Here is an 18,656-nt window from a genome sequence, read left to right on the forward strand (position 1 = left end):
TTAATTTCAGTTTATCACGTTGTAGAACAAAAAACAAAACAAAAAAATTGTGCGTCAGCTGGACTATGGAAATTAATGTAAAGAACTAAAATTTAGGCCCCGCTTATATGAAGAAAATTTGTCTCGAGCAGAAGGGTCACCAGCCGCTGAACCTCAGCTTCCCTGGAAGAGGCAACGTTTCACACATTTCCTTAAAAAAAAAAAACATGGCAAACTGTTCAAATTTCAAAAAGTTGACTTGGCTAGAAGGGTGACCCACCTTGTCCAGTCACCCTTTTGTAATGGTAGGGTCAGCCTCCTAGCCGGGCCAACTTTTCTCCGTAAACACTTTGCGCGCTTTCCATGAAACAAAAATTCCTGTTTGAAATTTCGGAAAATTCACGTGCCAAGCGGAACGGTACATTCAAGTTGCACAGACCAAACCAAAGCGATCGGGAGTTTGGTTATCGAGCTTGTAAGCAGGATACAGATGATCGGTCCTGTACCAATTATTACCGGTGTATTAAGCCGGACAAGAAGACGAAGTGAATTGAGCAACTTCAAGATGGCGGTTCAACAACAACTCTTTTAATCCATGAAAGCGAGGCTAATACGTCACGACTTACAATATCTCAATGTTAACCAATGTTAACCAATATTGTCACATCCTCCCCTTTTTTTTTTGATAATGGCAAAACTAAGCTTATTAAACAAAGAATATACTGAAAGTGCAGTGTGTTATTTTCTGAACTACTGTTCTAAAGTCTCAGTTGCTGGAAATCGATGTTACGGAAGAAAAATAAAATGATAACGATTAAGTCTTAACATAGTCTTGGAATCTAACGGGCTCTTTGATGACACGTCCTGAGCGAGTACGCACAGGTGATGATTGCTTGGTGGACTTTGCTTTCAGGTGGCCCTTCTGGCTGTTCGCAGCTTGTGTGTTTAGCAATCCGGTATCTGGACTCTGTTGGGGTCCAGGTCGTGGATCTGGTGCAGGTAGTGTATCTGGTACTGGTACAGGAGGGCTCTTGACCAGGTGCTGCCTATTGCGTCTATAGGTGGACCCGTGTGACTGGATTTCGTAGGACCTCTCATCTAATCGCTTTGTCACTTTACCCTTGTCCCAATCATGTTTGCCGAGCACAAATGGCTTCATTCTGACAGTGTCGCCAACATTCAGGGCTGGAAGATCATGGGCTAACCGGTTGTAATAACACTGCTGCCTCTTTTGGTTTAACTGGAGTTGTTCCATCTCATAGAGATTTGGTGGGTTTCTGGGTTCCAGGAGTGATCTTGTGGATGGTAGCAGACTTCTTGTCCTTCTTCCCAGAAGACGCTGTGCTGGGCTACTAGCAACACCTTGAGTTGGTGTGTTCCGGATATTGAGTAGAGCCAGGTACTGGTCTTCTCCTGACTTTGATGTCTTGCGTAACATTCTTTTCGCAGTTTTCACAGCCGATTCAACCTTTCCGTTTGCTTTGCTGTGGTACGGTGATGTGGTAGTGTGTTCAATGCCCCATTTCTTTGTAAAAGACTTGAATTCGCTGGATGTAAACTGGGGACCATTATCTGTGACCAGTTGCCTGGGGATACCATACCGCGCCAGGTGTGACTTCAACTTTTTGATCACAGTTGATGACTTGGTGTTGGTGAGTGGATCCAACTCCCAGAAGTTAGACTTGTAGCAGACGGTGACGAGGTACTCTTTGTCATGATAAGTGAAGAGGTCTGCTCCAATTTTCTCCCATGCTCCTTCAGGGACTTCATGAGACATAAGCGTCTCTTTGCAAGGTGTCAGTTCATTCTCTCTGCATGTCTCACAGGTGCGAATCCACGCTTTTAATTCCTTGTTCATTCCTGGCCAATAGACATGTTCCCTTGCGCGGCGCAGGCAGGCTTCAATTCCTTGGTGTCCGCTATGGATGTCTTTCTTGACTGCTGCTCGCATTCCTTTAGGTATCACAAGTCGCTGGCCGCGGAATATCAAGCCGTCTGTAACTGCAAGTTCATCCCTGACACTGAAGTAGGGGGTAACGAGGGGTGGTAGTGATTTCTCGTCTGCTGGCCAACCTTCTTGTATTATGCATTTCAGCTGTTGAAGAGAGGTATCGTCACTGGTGTGCTGGCGGATCTCATGAATCTTCTCTTCAGGCATGATCAGATAGGAGAGGGCATTTATGGTCTCGAACTCTTCTTGTCCACAATCAGAGGTTCTCGGCAGGTGAGCTCTGCTGAGCGTGTCGGCTAGGTACATTTCTTTACCATTTAGGTATCTAACTTCGATGTCATATGCCAGGGCGCGCATTAACATTCCCTGTAAGCGCTTAGGAGCTCTGTCCAGGGGCTTCTTCACGATGCTTGCAAGTGGTTTATGATCTGAATACACAGTCACAGGACGACCAAACGTGTACTGGTGCCATTTTTCTAGGGAAAACACAATCGCGAGCATCTCCTTCTCTATGGTGGCATATCTGGCTTCTGCTTCACTCAAAGCCCGGCTGGCGTATGCTAGTGGCTGGCCGTCTTGAAGGAGGGCGGCTCCCAGCCCCTGTCCACTAGCATCACATTGGATCGTTAGGCTTTTACTTGGATCAAAGTAGGCTAGTACAGGTGCTTGTGTCAGCAAGCGCTTCATCTCTGTAAAAGCTTTCTCGTGCACAGCATCCCACGTCCACTCAGAGGTGGGGCGGGCTAGGTCATAGATTGGACGCATCACATCAGACAGGTTTGGAACAAATTTAGACAGGTAATTCACAGTTCCTCTTAGTCTTTCCACTGCTGCTTTGTCTTGAGGAGGTGCCATGTTTTGGACTGCTTCAACTTTGGAGGGGTCTGGCTTGAGGCCATCACTGGTCAACACGTGGCCCATGAACGGGATCTCGTTGAGACCAAAACGACACTTCTCTTTGCTCAAGGTGATACCCTTATCGACACAGCACTTGAGGAAGGTACAGACACGTGCATCGTGTTCTTCATCTGTTCGACCCCAAATAATCACATCGTCAGCGATACAGCGGACTCCCTCAAGGCCTTCAAGAGCATGATGTAGTCGTTTTTGGAAGATTTCACTGCTGACTTTCAAACCAAATGGGAGACGAAGCCACCGATAGCGTCCGAAAGGCGTGGCAAACGTGGTCAACAAACTTGATGCATGATCGAGCTCACAGTGAAGGTACCCAGACTTGAGATCACAAACAGAGAATACTTTCGCCTTGGTAAGGTCTGGAAGAACATCTTCTAGAGTGGGAAGCTTGTAGTGTTCACGTTTCAGTGCTTCATTAAGAGGTCTTGGGTCAATGCAGATACGAATTCCAGCTTTCTTTTCAGCAACAGACATTTGACTGACCCAGTCAGTAGGTTCATCCACAGGCACAATGATTCCTGCATCCACTAAACGCTGAAGTTCATCTCTGACAACTTGTTTTCTAGACTCAGGCAGAGTGCGGGCACAACGGACGACAGGAGTGGAACCTTCAATGGTTGTTAAGTGAACTTTCTTCCCAGGTAGGGTACCAGGGGTGTCTTTAAAGGCATCAGGAAACTGTTTGAAGTATTGGCTACCATGGGTGACAACATTAACTGCTTTAAACTTGTCATAATGGACACTCATGAGATTCATTTTCTGTGCAGCAATACAGCTGAGGAGAGGTGTGAAGTGGTTGTCAACAATGACAAAGTCCACCTTGTACTTCTTCTTAGTGGTGGGGTTCTTGACTTTGACCTCACACTTGCCAAGGGCAGGTAAAGACGTTTTGTTCCACATCTGAAGATGAACCCTCTCAGGACGAATAGCGTGCTGATCCCCCAGGTAGTGCTTTGGAAGAATACAAACTGTAGCCCCACAGTCAATTTGCATTCTGACAGGCCTTTTGTTGATTTCCATTTCGCAGAAAATAAGCTGGTTGCCAGGGTTTACTGAATTGACAACTTGATCTTCAAAAGCTGTTACAGTGCTAATTGTTCCAGTGCTGCTTTCAGATGAATCAGAGGAGTAACCATCAGCAAGAGAGTTGACACCTTGGTGTTTACACTTCTTTGAGGCTTTGAAGTGATTTCTTTCACCACAGGCTGCACAGGTTTTTCCCCAGGCAGGGCACAATTCTTTTTTCATCACATGAATTTGAAGACAGTATAGACACTTCTTCTTTGCAGGTTTCTGATCATCACTTTGGGGAGGTTTCTTGGTTTTATGCTGGTGTTTATCTAGGCCTGACTTCTTTGTCTTCTTCGATATATCCTTGATCTTATTAATTTCTTCATTCTTCAGGGCCTTCATGTGAAGAGAAGCAGCTTCCATTCCTCGACAGATGTCAATAGCTTTATTCAGAGTCAAATCATGAGTAGAGAGTAGCTCTTCGCGTGTTTTGTCATCCGAGATGCCTAAGAGCAGGCGGTCCATAATCAACAAATCTCGCATGCAGTCACAGAAACCACAAGTTTTAGCCATGTTTCGCAGAACTGAAAGATACTCATCAATTGACTCACCAGAAGCTTGATCTCTACGGTTGAACGGAAAACGTTCAAAGAATTCCTGAGTTTGACCGAGAAAATGCTGATCGTACTTGACTAGAATATCTGCCATCTTGTTACGGTCCTCGCCTTCGGAGAATTTCATGCCGTTGAAAATTCGCATGGCTTCTATTCCAATGCTATGCAGTAAAATGGCGCACTTGTAGTCTTCTGGCTGGTTGTTTAAGCCCGTGATGATACAGTAATTTTCCCATCGTTGTTTCCAGATTTTCCAGTTGTCGGCCCGATCGCCTTCGATCTCTAGAGGTTGCGGAGGAGAAACTTGTGGCCGACGAAAAGCAGGAGCTGAAGCTTGCGGTCCAGAAGCTTGACTGTCAGAATCAGTAGGCATTGTTTACCGCTGCCACCATGTACCAATTATTACCGGTGTATTAAGCCGGACAAGAAGACGAAGTGAATTGAGCAACTTCAAGATGGCGGTTCAACAACAACTCTTTTAATCCATGAAAGCGAGGCTAATACGTCACGACTTATAATATCTCAATGTTAACCAATGTTAACCAATATTGTCACAGGTCCTGGGGAGAATAATTTTGTCAAATGGAAGGGGACATTTCGGTCCGACCGACCGGATCAAATCCGATCCGTATCGGTAAAGGGCTCGCATAGCCAAGGCGAGACAATTATAATTAAAGCATGCGCGAAGGCTGGTTGGGGTCGATGTTATTTTTCTCTCGGCTGGGAGGGTGAACATCCTACACGGGACAGGTTTTCTCCAGATAAAGGGAATTAAAATTTTCGGATCAGAAATCGTGATAGAGAAGGCATCAGAAATAATGTCAAAATTCTCGGAAAAATAATTTTGGAGCCCTTGTAATTTCGATCCAGGGAGGGGGGGGGGGGGGGGGGTAACTCTATTGTTTTCCGCCTAAGTTTCAAATTAGCAAGGGACACGACAGTTATTTGGACGAGCGAGGTCGAGGGAAAGCTAACAAGCTAGCAAATATCGCTATATATCACTTATTTGATCGAATGTGTGTGCGCTTTGGTGTTGCTATAATCTGCTTGTGTAAACCGTTTTGATATGTTGTGTCCGTGATTGTATAATTTTGTTAATTTGTTTCGCGGGTTGTGTTGCGGGATCGCCATCTATTTCACGGGACCGGCGAGGTCATCAAAACTTAAATCTTTTTTTTCTTTAAACTAGGCAAGGTCTAGTCTCCAGAATAGGATGTTCCAGTCACAGATCACGCATGTTTGTATTTCATCTATTCTTTTGCTAATAAAATGGGCCTAACTTCATATCATTCATTTCGAGTGTGGGCCTCTGTTGATCTCCTAATTCTCCACCAAATTCAGTAAAGCTAGTTCGATCGATTTTCAACATCTAGTCAGCCCGTTGAACCCGAAATAATGCGAAATAGCTTTGAAATACGCGCTTACCAGTGACCCACTGGCGAAAGTTAAACTCGTCTTTTGTACTTCGTCTTAATCATCAATATTATTACCCTAAAATCTCCACTGGGTTTGCCCCCAAAAGATAATCAGAACCTTTTATTGGTTTTCGGGATTTAATTACAGAATTTCAGGTGTATGCCCAATGCAGTATTAAAATGCGGTAAAGCAACAAGATTCAATGCTCACAGTCTCTTACAAATAGCTGTCTCTTTCAACGCTGCAGCTAAGCGAGTTTGAGAAGAATTATATTGGGTTCCACCAGCTCTGAAGAGCTGAAATACGCACAATGTAACGTATAATACATCCTTTGATGAACCTCCTATTGCTGTGTGTAAACTCCTCAATCTTGCTGTGCACTGGCCCTTAAAAGTGTGACCGGTCAGTATGATTGCCCGTAAAATTTGCTCGACGATAGAAAGGAATTTTTAAAATTCATTATTCCACTGGACATTTCATTCCAAAAAAGTACTTAGTTTAGTTTTCTATGACAATAGAAACCTTAAAATCTCCAAATCCAAGAGATCGGAACAGTATTTCCGTGATAAAATCGAAATTTTTATCTGTCTCTTCGATGAACAGCTTGCTCGCCATTTTGAAATTCACTGACGCGAGACGTGACTCGTATGATTTTGATGTTTTCCAAATCCCTTAGTCAATACTTTTATCACGCAGGTGTCCGAAAAACTGACCATCCGTACAGTTTTAAATCAAGCACTGTTGGTAGCCAGATTAAAATGCAGCCTTTCAGTTGTTGTATAATTGAACAAATAACTTTGAAAACAGGAAAAACCAAGGTGTAGCACATGCCTAAAAATTAAATCGCGACCTTAAGCCTAAATTTAAATTTCGTTCAGTCGGAAAAGAACCAAAACTAAAATAAAATTGTTTACCTTCCGCATAATCGTTAAGACAAGAATTAACCGCCATACCAGGGCTAATACACACTCAGTGATCTTGGTGATTTAAGCAATCTGATTGGTTCGCTATCTCGGACTATTCAACAATATTCACCTCCTAGCGAGCGGATAATGTGTGAGCTCGTTTTTTTTTCCCATTTTCTTAAAGAAAGATCTTTTAAAAGTCGACAAAATCCTAGGGTTGACTTTTTTCAGGCAAGAAAAGACTTCGAAGGATTCAAAACGGCGTTTTTCCATTTACTGTTGTTGAGTTTTGAAGACCATGGATTGTTTATAACTCCCGTTTATTCGCCTAGAAGAGGCCGTTTCGTAAACTCAGCGTTTCCCAACCAGAAAAATTTGGTCCAAAAACGAAGTTTATTTATGACAAACAAATTTGAAAGCAAATGTTTGCAGAAATTCTACATTTCAAGTAAACACGAGAAAGAATGCTACATGAAGACGACGTCTTACCTCGAGGAACCGAATCGCCATTTTTGTCAGCCCTTCATGCGAAGAACGACTCAACAAACTTTTCGGCTATTAAAACTTGGCGTGTCAACAGAAAACAACAAAGCTCTTCTTTTCTTCTCAGGTATGGAAACAATTAAAACTTTTAGCGGTTCCATTTAAGTCAGTACGCTGTTGTTTGCGAAGTGATAAGCTTGTAAATTGCCATGTTTGAAAATTCTACAAAGATCTATTTTTAAACTATCGCGTGTCTAGCTGACCCGATCTGTCAATCAAATCGTACTTTTTAATGGTTTCCTCTTTGATTTTGTTGAGATCACTTCGTGTGTATATAATAAAACAATTATTCTTTTCAATCTCGGTGAATAGTGGCTTTAGGAATATTTACCTCGCCACAAAATAATTTGCCACTATTCACCTCGATTTCAAAGAATAATTGTTAATTATAAATTGATTTATCGGGGAATATTTTACCACGCTTTCTTCCTTTTTGCGCGCGAGCGAAGTTTTGAGACCTCCTCATTTTGCCTCGAATTTTGGTTGTTTTCAAGTCGCCGACCACGAAAATTAATTTTGTCGATTTTCGCCAAATCCAAGCGGCCTTTTGAAAAACAAACTACACCACGTTTAGTTTCTTACTAATACCTATCTATGGACAAGATATGAGCGAAATTTAATTTTTGACCGTGGCCACCAGTTGCTCGATGTTTACAGACACTCACTCTTACACAGCTGTCCGTTCCAGCCTGGGTAAATGAAGAACCAATTTTGACAACTGCCAAATGAGTGTGGGAGGTTTTTAAACAAAAGTCATGGAGCCAGCTGATAATGCATAAGATAGTGACACGCAAGTCCACATTTATTTTCATTTGAATATTGCGATAGGTGCAAATTCTGAATAATAAGTTCAGCTCTTTTTCCTTGCATATAAATTTCGGTAAAAAATACAGCTTCAGCTACTAATAGAAGTAGAAGGCAAGTAGTGCATGTCATTTAGTATTATATCGAGTATTTTATCTGTAATTCATGTCACTTACTGCTTTACTTGCACGTTTTAGATACTACTCCCCTCTCCTCAATTAAAATATTGAGGAAGTTCTACTGGCACCAGCTGGTACCAAAGCACTTCGCACGCAAATAGAAAAACAGTCTAAAGACATGGAGAATGACCACGTACCAAAAGATCTCAAACTTTGTTTCCGTAAATTCCTTTTACTTTGTTCTTTGATGAGTCTTTGGATCCAAGGTAGGTTATCTTTGTAAGTAATTCGGTAAAAATGATATGTTCTGTACGCTTTGTGTATAAGTAAACCCACAGGCTTCCAAGCGCACTATGTTTGGGTTCGGGCTTCAGAGGTCATTTGGTCGGAATATACTAGAATTATTAGTGTATTATCTGATGCCAAATAAAGGCAAAAATCTTAAAGATATGAAGTCTTCTTGTTTGTCTATCTGCACTAGTAGCCTTTAAGATAACGAAGGTTGAGATTTCTTGCATAATTACATGTGATTCGGGCCATTATTGTTAGAATTTTATCACATGCATTCGAATCTACAACGCTAAGAAAAAAAATCATGATCACACGAAATATTGATTCAAAAAGCTCCCTTACCTTTAAATCATAGCCACTCTGTGTCCTACGGCCGGTTTAAACGCCGTTTAGTCGACTTTCTTTCCATCGAGTACTGAACACTATAAAAGAAGTAGAGTGTTCAGTACTCGATGGAAAGAAAGTCGACTAAACGGCGTTTAAACCGGAGTATTTGTGCAACTAAACGATTTAATTTTAGTTTTCATTTAGGAAACGCAAAAATTCAAAAACACTGTTTAAAAAGAGAGCGAAGAGAGTATGAAAGCTTTTAGTGGTAGGTTAGGGATGAATAGTTCAGGAACTTTGCCGCCGACGCTGGCGTTGTTGCAAGGTGGCTTGAAAAATGACTTTAATAATTAAAAGCATTCTAATTTATTCCGATAATTTAGCTATTTCCCATCTTCAGCGTCCTAAAAATACATCCGGAGTTCTCCTTCCGACACCCTCATAAGCGACCACCTCTAATTACAGGCAGCATTCAGTGAAACAACGTTTGAACTGGCTTTTAAAAGCGCTGTAATGTTAAGCTCTCTTAAGCAACAGTTCCCGTAAGCGGAGCACTCTTGTGAATCACTAGCTGGACCGTTTCGTTTGTTTTTTGGTTCTTATAACCGACCACTACGTCGACACGTAAACAGAAGCATTAACTTCATGATTAAAATTTCGAGTAAACTATAGCAAAAGCGCGAATGGTTCGTTGATTTGGAATGACCAAAGTTATTAAAAAAGAAACTACTTAATATTCTTGTACCTAAATACATTCGTAATAAAGAACACATGCCTAGATGCTTAACAGCCTGTAATTTTGTGTTGCTCATACGTAAAAATCCTGGTCAAGGGTGAAAAGAGAGTGAGAGACTGAGGAGAGCTCCGGGTGTGTAAAGAGACTGTTTCTTAATCTAACCATAGTTATTAGAGGAGACTGGTTATGAAAAGCGGCAAACATCAATGATAAAAACAACAGTGCTGCAGTTTATGTTGGAAGCACCCTGAAAGTGCACAATCCTTTGTTTTCTGTTGGCAAATTGTTACGGAATAAATTAATGCAACGTTTTTATTGGTCAATACACTCAAAATGATAGGAATTCTTATGAACGTTGTGCACTTTTAGGTCCACAAAAACATATAACAAAGGAGTCTGACGGGTTTCATAACCATTCCACTCAATTAACTATGCTAATACTTACCGTAGAGATTCATATGTTAGTGTGCGCACTATACATACCTCCATGACTAATACATTTATTTTGAATTTATCGCATCTTTTAAATGTAAAACATTAACAATACTCACACTGAAATGTACTAGTCGTGGATATATGTGTTGTCTGCATTAATTTGGAAAAATTAGTGTAGTACCGCGGTTAGGTTAAAACACACTTTATTCACGACCGTTACACTCCGAACTCAGAACGCTAACCGACCCGAATAAATTACAACACACGCTATCTATAGTACATGCAAATTACGTAATTCCCGTGTGTATCACATCACATTCATTCTCTCGCTTCTACGCGCTTGCATTAGCATCGTATACACTACATTCCCTTCTTTGATCAAATTTAGCAGGAAGGCAGTTTTAAAAGGCTGCAAAACCCTAAATGTTCAGCAAAACAAAGTCTTTGAATTAAACTAGACAAAACAGGAAAAGAAGTCCTAAACATCCAGGACAAAGTCTTTATAGCGCGCAGGCTGTCTTATAGTTCGGGTCGACCTCCGCACAGGCCTTTCCGCTGCGTTATCTTCCTTTTCGGTAGAATGCCCAGCTTGTACTTGGGAATTTTCAGATACTCCTGTAGTCCCTGGAATTCCGCTTGGCCCTGATACCTCTGTCGTCTCCGGAACTCTGCTTGGCCCTGGCTCATCTGTCTGTACTGTAGAACTTGCTTGTACCACTTGGTCTCCGTTGCCATTGGATACACCATCGTTGTACTTCTTTACGAATGCAGTGTTCCTTTTCAGTTGCACACCAGCTTCGTTCCTAAGCGTTACCTCTGTTCCTGTCCTCTGAACCACCTTAAAAGGATCAGGGTTGAAGTTGGTAGACAGCTTGTTCGTTTTTTCGGCTTTCAAAAGTACTGTGTCACCAACACGTATGCTCTTGGGCGTGGCACCTCTCTTGAGATCTGCATAAGCTTTGCCCTTTAATTTACTTGACCAATCCCGCTCTCGCACTTCTTCGCCTGGCACCCCGACCGTCTCTCTCCTTAACTCTGGCAATTTGGACCTAACCTCGTGGCCAAACATCATGTAACAGGGGGTAGTCCCCGTCGACGTTTGCGGAGTGGATCTGTACGCCATCAACCATACAAGCAATTCAGTTCTCCAGTTCTTTCCTTCTAAATGTGCAATCTGTAGACATTTAAGTAACGAGCGATTTTGGCGTTCCACCTCTCCATTAGCTTGAGGCCACAACGGCGTCGTTTTCCTGTGCTCAATACCATTTGCGCGTAAATATGTTTCAAATTCTTCGGATACGAACTGGGGCCCATTATCTGTCCTTAAAGAGAACGGAAAACCGAATCTGGCAAACATGGGTGCAAGTGCTTCGATGACCTTGGCACTTGTAGTAGACTTCAGAATAGCAACTTCTAAGAAACGACTGTAGTAATCGATCACCACCAAAATACTCTCTCCTGTGGGTAGGGGTCCCAGCAGGTCTGCTCCACAATCCTGCCAAGGAGCACTCGGAGGAAGAACGCGGGACATCGGCTCAGGAGGGTTAAATCCAGAAGTGACCTGGCAGCCATGACAAACTTTACAAAATTTCTGGATGTTTACCGGTTTCTGGGTAATCGAGTTCGACTTTTTGCAGTCGGACCCGAATATCAACTCGGACCCGATTTCGTTTAATCGAGCACGATAACAAATCGGGTCCGATATGTTTCAGATCGGAATTCCAAAACTAATCGGGCTCGAATTGTTGTTAAATCGGGCCCGATAAAGTCATCGGACTCGATTTAAATTAATCGGGTCCGACTTGTTTTAAATCGGGCCCGATTTCTTATCCGATCAGAGGGTAACTTAATCGAGTCCGATTTCTCGGTAAATCGGACTCGATCGTTTTGACAGTCAAAATGGGGGCGGGGGGGAGAGGGTAGGTAGAGAACATCTTAGAAGCACGGAAAAGGTGTATGTTTCAAAGGAAAAAGAAACGGAAATGTTATTATCTCGTCGCTTCTCGTCCCCAGGGATCGCTCGACTCTCCCCAAAGGTTACCCTCCCCAAGCTCCACCGCCATTTTGGAAAAGACGTGTACCGGTAGTCTCAACAACTCTCTTTTTCCTACCCTTTATTGATTTTATTTACCTCGTCCCGCGTTTGAGAGGTTGCTTGCTGAGAGGTTGCATGACATCATTTCAACTTTCGCATGTTTCAACTTCTTTCTTATTTCACAGGAATTGAGACGATAAGCACTGGACGTGTTCTGATGCACTCCCGTAAAGTAAAATACGTGAACACGCTACTTTAACACCAAAAACCCCTGATGAAGATTAGAACAACATTAATTATAAGTCACGATAATTAAAAACATTTCTAGTAAGCTAAAATATCAATAACTTTTGTTTACCGAAGTCTTAAATTTTTCAAACTGATAAACACCATCTAGCTTAAGCACAAATACCATCGGATTATGATATAATCTTTAGAAAACGGATTATCTCTTTACATCTCTTTATTTACATTAGCAGAAAGTTTCTTTTGGCCTCCCCCCTGCAAAAAAACTTAAAAGAAAAACTAGTGCTTCCCCGCAAAAAAAAAAACAGAGCCCCATCTACAGAAATTAGTATGTGAAGAATTATACACTAGGAGAATGTTATCCCGATCCACCTCGGCCTCTAGACCCTGGTAAATAATTTCATCCTCCGCGATCTGTATAATTCTTCAAATCATACGAAAGCCGAAGTCAACAATTCTTTTTGTACATTCAAAATATTTTACCGTTCTTTACAAGGCTACCTCCTCAAAGATTTTTTTTTCCTAAACTTTGCCTTCTAAACGGGGCCGGCCTATATGACACAACAGTTTCATGGTCAAAATAAATACATGGTTTTTTCAAGCACATACGTCTCAAAAAATAGATAACATCAATCGAGCAATATGTTTTTCGTATTCTTTCTTTCTTTTCTTCCGTTTAGTTTAAGAAAGAATTTAAGCTATTTCGTCTTTGGGTAGCCGTGAACGCCATTTTACACATGCACTGGTGAATAACAAGCTCTTTGCCTGGAGGAATATTTCAAAATTATAATAATTTTTTTTGGTACTGTAAGAATTGTTGAGAGAGGGAAAAGTCTCGTTTTTACATTTTTTTTCCTTCCTTTTTTAAAGGTGAAAATGTTGTGAGGTCTTTGAAAAGACGTTAGGGAGAGTTCATAGTAACAATTACTTAAAACACAGTGAAGTCATCAAACTGTCCCGCTAATACATGCAAAAAGTTCCTCATAATATGTTGGCGTGGTCCACCCCTCCACTGCCGCCACATCCTGTCGTCAAGATAGGACTGCATGTCCTTTCTTCTAATTCCTCTCTTCATGACTTGCTTTAATTTTAGGGTTGCCCAACACGATTCAGCTTCCTGCGTGTGAACGCCGGTGCGGGGATCGACGAAATATCGCGAGTGGTTTACAACTCTATGTGTTGCAACATTGTTGAGCCTTCGGTCCAGGTTCCTGTACGCACCCCAGTCATCTGTGTGCATTTCAGTGCCCGGACGAATACACCTTTCTATTATAGGGTGCAGAGTTGCAGCATCTCTACGTTTGACAACTTTGAAATACCCTCTACAAGGAGTGTATTCAGTTGTCACAAGACCGAAGACCCAAACGTCCCGCTCTGCTCTTCTTCCGCGGTTGTTCTGAGAAAAAAAGGAATAAATAATATGAGTAGGTGGTCGATACTCCCCTTTACTCAGTTTTACTGATATAGTTTTTGTACCCGATTATCATCCTCCCCCCAAAACTGACTCGGTGTAATAAATGCCTTATTTGGGCTGTTTACACGGTTGCATAAAAACTCGAGAGTTGGTAAAACTAGATAACTCAAGCATAAGCGTTTCATCAGTCTGAACCGGCGTCTTGAGGGATCAGTCAAGCCACCAGTTTGAGAGGGAGGAGGGCAATCAAGTTGTATAACACATAAAAACGGCAAACTGATCCTTTCGGCAAGGCGATGAACCGAAAAAACGAATACCACTAAGAATGATATATTTTTTTATTCATTTTTTTACTTGTTCATCGCCTTATGATACTGATCCTGGTCTACAACTGGGAGATCCAGGACAAAAAAAAATGTTCATTTCGCAACCCTGCTAAATGAATGAGAACTCATTCTCTCCCCTATTCTTTTCGTCTTGCATACAGGATGAGATAATTTTTTAAACTGTTATCACGGAATTCAATTTTTGGAACAATAAAAACAGCAACAACAACAACAGCAATAAGGGCGTAGCTACCTGTACTTTTCAGGTACGAGGCAGGTGCGTACCTGAAAAAGTCGTGGGTGAAAAAAAAAAAGGTGCAGGGACTTTGGGATTTTGAGCGTAGCTCTATAAAACCCTGTCTTGTTGAAAAAGGTGTTATGATGGAGATGTTAAAGGAAGATGATAATTGCATTACCCAAAAGAACTCGAATACCCGACAAACGAACACTCGTGAATAGGGAGTGTCCCTTTCGAACGCCTAAAGAGGGTTTGCCGTCTATAACTCTTCCTCGAAATTACTTTTTTTAAAAAAAATGTTACTAACTTTAGCCTTGTGGTTTAATTTGCTTTCGTCGCACTTCACAACTATCCCGGGTCCTCCGAATGGCGTTATTGGATTATACTCCAGATCAACAGTACACACGTCCTCCAGTCTTCGGTAGATCTGGGATGTTTTGTTTTTTGTCAGTCCAACCTTCCTGGATGCAGACTTTTGTGAGTCGTCCTCGACGAAAAAATATATGCATAGAAGCAGCTTCGCCAAAGAAATTCGCGGAAACTCCTCGAAGAAGCTGTTGCTTCTGAGGCTTCGCCTCTTTTTGCACCTCCGGCAATGCCTGCAGTTTCAGAATGAAATATAACCATGATTAAAGAATAGCAAGGGGCTAAGCGTGCACTCGCATGCACGGGGATATTGCTAACCATGCACAGCAGATGTATAAGGTTGAGCGTTAGTCGGGTTCGACGAAAACAATGACCAGTAAAATCGAGTCAGCATATAGTCTGAATATAGTACAGGGTGTCCCAAAAGTTCGTTCCTCTACTTTCATGCACCATGCATAACTTTTGATCAAAACTTTATTTTTACATGAAATTTCTAGAAGCTGTTAATTCTCTATCGAGTTCATCTATTCAGAATTTTAGTAACTGGCATGCCCTTTTTGTTTTTTAACACATTCTGTAGCTGTGCGACATGGAGTGGGGTAAAGCGTGTGGGCTCACAGAAGATCCATTTTGAACTTTTTTTTATCACCCGGTGCGCAGGAGCCAGTTCATTATTATTTTAACTCCGAATTTAACTCCGAATTTGCGGCGTGGAGTGGGGTAGAGCGCGTAGGCTCACAGAAGATCACCCGGTGCGCAGGAGCCAGTTCAATCCCCAAACAATATTTGTTAGTTTAGACAGCTGAACAAAAAAATTTTTTGGGCATTCATCCAAAAAAGATAATCATCCCGGCCCCTCTCCACAGCAAGGCCTTTGTTCTTCTTTACAAGTTTGAGACGAACTGGGCGTTACTTGGCAGACTAAGCACACCGTAATTTTTAGGGAGTTATTATAACTCCAAAAATGGAGTAAAAATTTTAGGTACAGGATAACTCCTTTTTATTCTAACTCCGAATTTAACTTCGAATTTAGCCCCACTAGAGGAGAAAATTGAAAAAAAAAACTTAAAAACTTGAAAATTACTGTGCAGATCGGTTTTTTTGGCCATCTCAGGGTCTAATGTTAAACATTAGATTTTCATGATCCTTACTGGACTTGGCTTGCTAATTATGTGAGAGCTTCCTCGTCGAGTCTCCTATTTTGTATCTCTGAAAACTATTTTAGCTGCTTTGGTCATGACTTTTGATCTTCCGCTTCGTTTCTTGCCTCCAAAACCTTCATTTCTCCATGATCATTTTACCACCAACATTCGGTTTTTTCCAGATTTTTAGCAGTTTCTACAACAGATAAGCCAGTAAGTAGAAGCGTACATGCTTATGCTCCCACGTAGCTCAACGTTTATTGAACGTTATTCATAAAAAAAAAGTAAGGAAGGAGTTCCAGCAATTCGGGACTATAAAATACAAAATTATGTGTCTGGAAAATATACTCGCGCACGCTCACCTTTGGCACGGAAGTACACAAATCTACTGCAGACTTATAAAGTAGAGGAACTAACTTTTGGGATACCCTGTATTTGCTGAGTCGCACTAACTGATAAGCACTGACAAGACCAGATTCGAGTCGCCTAGATCCATTCGGAATATTATATGCTGAGTCGCTATCATTTCACAAAAAAAAAGGGAAGGAGTTCAGGCAATTAGGGTTGTAAAATACAAAATTAGTTTTGCCAAATGAACCTTTTTTTACGTTAGGGCAACAACTTTTTTGTCCAAAGTAGCCTTTATAAAACCTGAGAGTGTAAACATTGTTGTTTTCAATTCTTCTCTTTTCTTCCACCTCGCTCTCTATTTTTCTCCTTTGCGTTTCCTTCGTTAGTGTGCTCTTGAAGCCTATCGGCTTTCGAAACCTGAATTTTAACGCCTTTTTACGCAAATGATCATGACTGCAAATTTCGTTATGTTGCTTTTAAACAAATTGGTTAGATATATATTCCATATTAATTATTTCCAAGAAGTGTATGCGTAAAAATAAACCTGCGCACTGGCTTGCTTTTGGCGCCTTTTGCCTTTGGTCAAATTAAATGTTGGTGGCAATTGATCAATCAGAGGTGTAACTGCCTTAAAGCGGAGGAGCAACTTTAGAATACTCGACCACTTGTCGGAACGCTTTACAGAACGAGGAATTATAACATAATAGTTTCTTTTGTTATTCAACGCGTGTTGCAACTGATAAGTGCCCGGGTATTCTGCCTGTCGCAATGTTGGAAAGTCAAACTTTTACACCCTTTCTTAGTTTTCCCGTCCGTCCTTCTTACCTTACATTCCGCAAGTTTATCCAAGCGTAGATAACGGCGTAGTAAACTGAAAACGACTTGAAGGGTCTCACTTCTTTCCGAAATAAAAACTTGTGGAAAGACAAAGCAAGGGGACAGAGTCGCGTTTGGTACACGATAAAGCTAAGTAAAAAGTGGGATAGAAACTTACCAACGAAAGCCATCTATGTGTTCATCGCCTCTCGGTCTAAGCTCCATGTCTTCGTTGCACTGTCCGCAATGGAGAGGATTGGCTAAAAGAGCTCTGCCTTGAAGCCATCTAATCACATTCTCTATGGGACCCCTCTCTAACTCGAAAAGTTGACGAAGGCTCATTTTAAAGGAAAACGGTCGGAAGTCGAAGGAGGATGGCCTCTGCAGGGCACTTGTCGAGACCGGTATGTGCATTCAGAAAGTGAACTTGTGAATTTTAACATGTTTCAGTTTAATCGCATGTTTCTATTGTTATATTGTTATGCGTAAATCAGATTTTTAAAGCGGCAGTGTTCGAGTAAGGCTTTCTCTTTGTTCCAGGTTTAAAATTTTTTTACCTCTAGAGAACATGTTATTTCGAAATCCAACGTAGAAGTTACAAACCGCACCAATAAAACTGACCAACCAATTCGTAAAATGTCGGAAAGCCGTTGCTTCCTGGGCCGTCGAAAAGTTTGCCAACACTTACCAAAAGTCCAAAAAAGTTGGAAAAGTGTCTACCTAACATTCAAGAGTTGCTAGCTAAATTTCTTGATATTTTAAATGTAAACATAAAAAGCTTGATTCTCCGTTCTTCACAATAATTGTTAACATCGGTCAAAAAAATTAACTTGAAACGAACATTCAAGTAAAAAGTTAAGTTGCTAGCAAATATAGGCGAAACCGGCCAAGCCCACTACGAGAGCCCTGATGCCCCTAACATTATACTACTTAGCCAAGTACTTATTCATATGATAAAAATTATAAAATTCTAGGACGTTGTTTGTGAATGATAAATTTTGAAAATGCCTGATTAAAAAAAACGTGAATGCAATTATGCCTTTTAAGGTAACCTTTAGGTTGATAATCACTCAATGAATTCGACGTTTTCTGTGAAATAATGTTTGATACGTGCTCTAAACCTATTTTTTTTTGTATAGTACTCATAGCCTGTAGACCGACGTGGCTTTCTTTTTCTTTTTGAAAACCGAAGAGCAGGAGAGCGGGGAGAGCGCGGCGCGTAAGAACGAGGGCGGGGAACGACAACGTCATAAATTTCCCGCGCAGGTAGAGAGACAACGCCAGGTTCAAGATAGTGGGGAAGACGAAAGGAAAAGGCACGTAAAAGTTGGCGGGGGCGATTTCCTCCCGGTGTTATTTTCGTGTTCTCCCTCTCTCATTCAGCGGAGCCTGGAGCCCCTGGAGCCCTAGGACAACGCCGAAATCTTTTGTGAAGAACTGTACCGTGATTTACACGCGCGTACGCAGGTAAATAAAATTGAAGCTGAAAGTAGGTCCACGTAAAAGTAAAGTGTTGAACCTCGCTTAACTTTACATTTACGCCTTCGTACTTTCCTTCTTTTTCATTTACGTTCGTAGATTTTACGTGAGATGACACGGAACATTTTATATGCCGCAGTGGAAATTTTTTTCCTATGACGTAGGCGGTATTTGCCTGATTTGGGAAGAGATGAAAA

At 41.5% G+C, this 18,656-nt stretch overlaps 2 protein-coding genes across 2 annotated transcripts in view; one reads left to right on the forward strand and one right to left on the reverse strand.

Annotated features, from left to right (window-relative positions):
* The window catches only part of LOC140931018 (cobalamin trafficking protein CblD-like), a 182,854-nt gene that overhangs the window by 106,850 nt on the left and 57,348 nt on the right, over nucleotides 1-18,656 (forward strand). The gene's annotated exons all lie outside the window — the stretch shown is intronic.
* Nucleotides 12,279-17,322, reverse strand: LOC140929962 (uncharacterized). Its single transcript, XM_073379640.1, has 3 exons — nucleotides 17,159-17,322; nucleotides 14,613-14,904; nucleotides 12,279-13,723 (listed from the first exon to the last, which is right to left on the reverse strand). The coding sequence occupies exons 1-3, from the start codon at nucleotides 17,320-17,322 to the stop codon at nucleotides 13,256-13,258; spliced, it is 924 nt and encodes a 307-aa protein (XP_073235741.1). The 3' UTR covers nucleotides 12,279-13,255.

Source organism: Porites lutea, chromosome 3, assembly GCF_958299795.1.
Source record: "Porites lutea chromosome 3, jaPorLute2.1, whole genome shotgun sequence".
NCBI lineage: Eukaryota > Metazoa > Cnidaria > Anthozoa > Scleractinia > Poritidae > Porites > Porites lutea.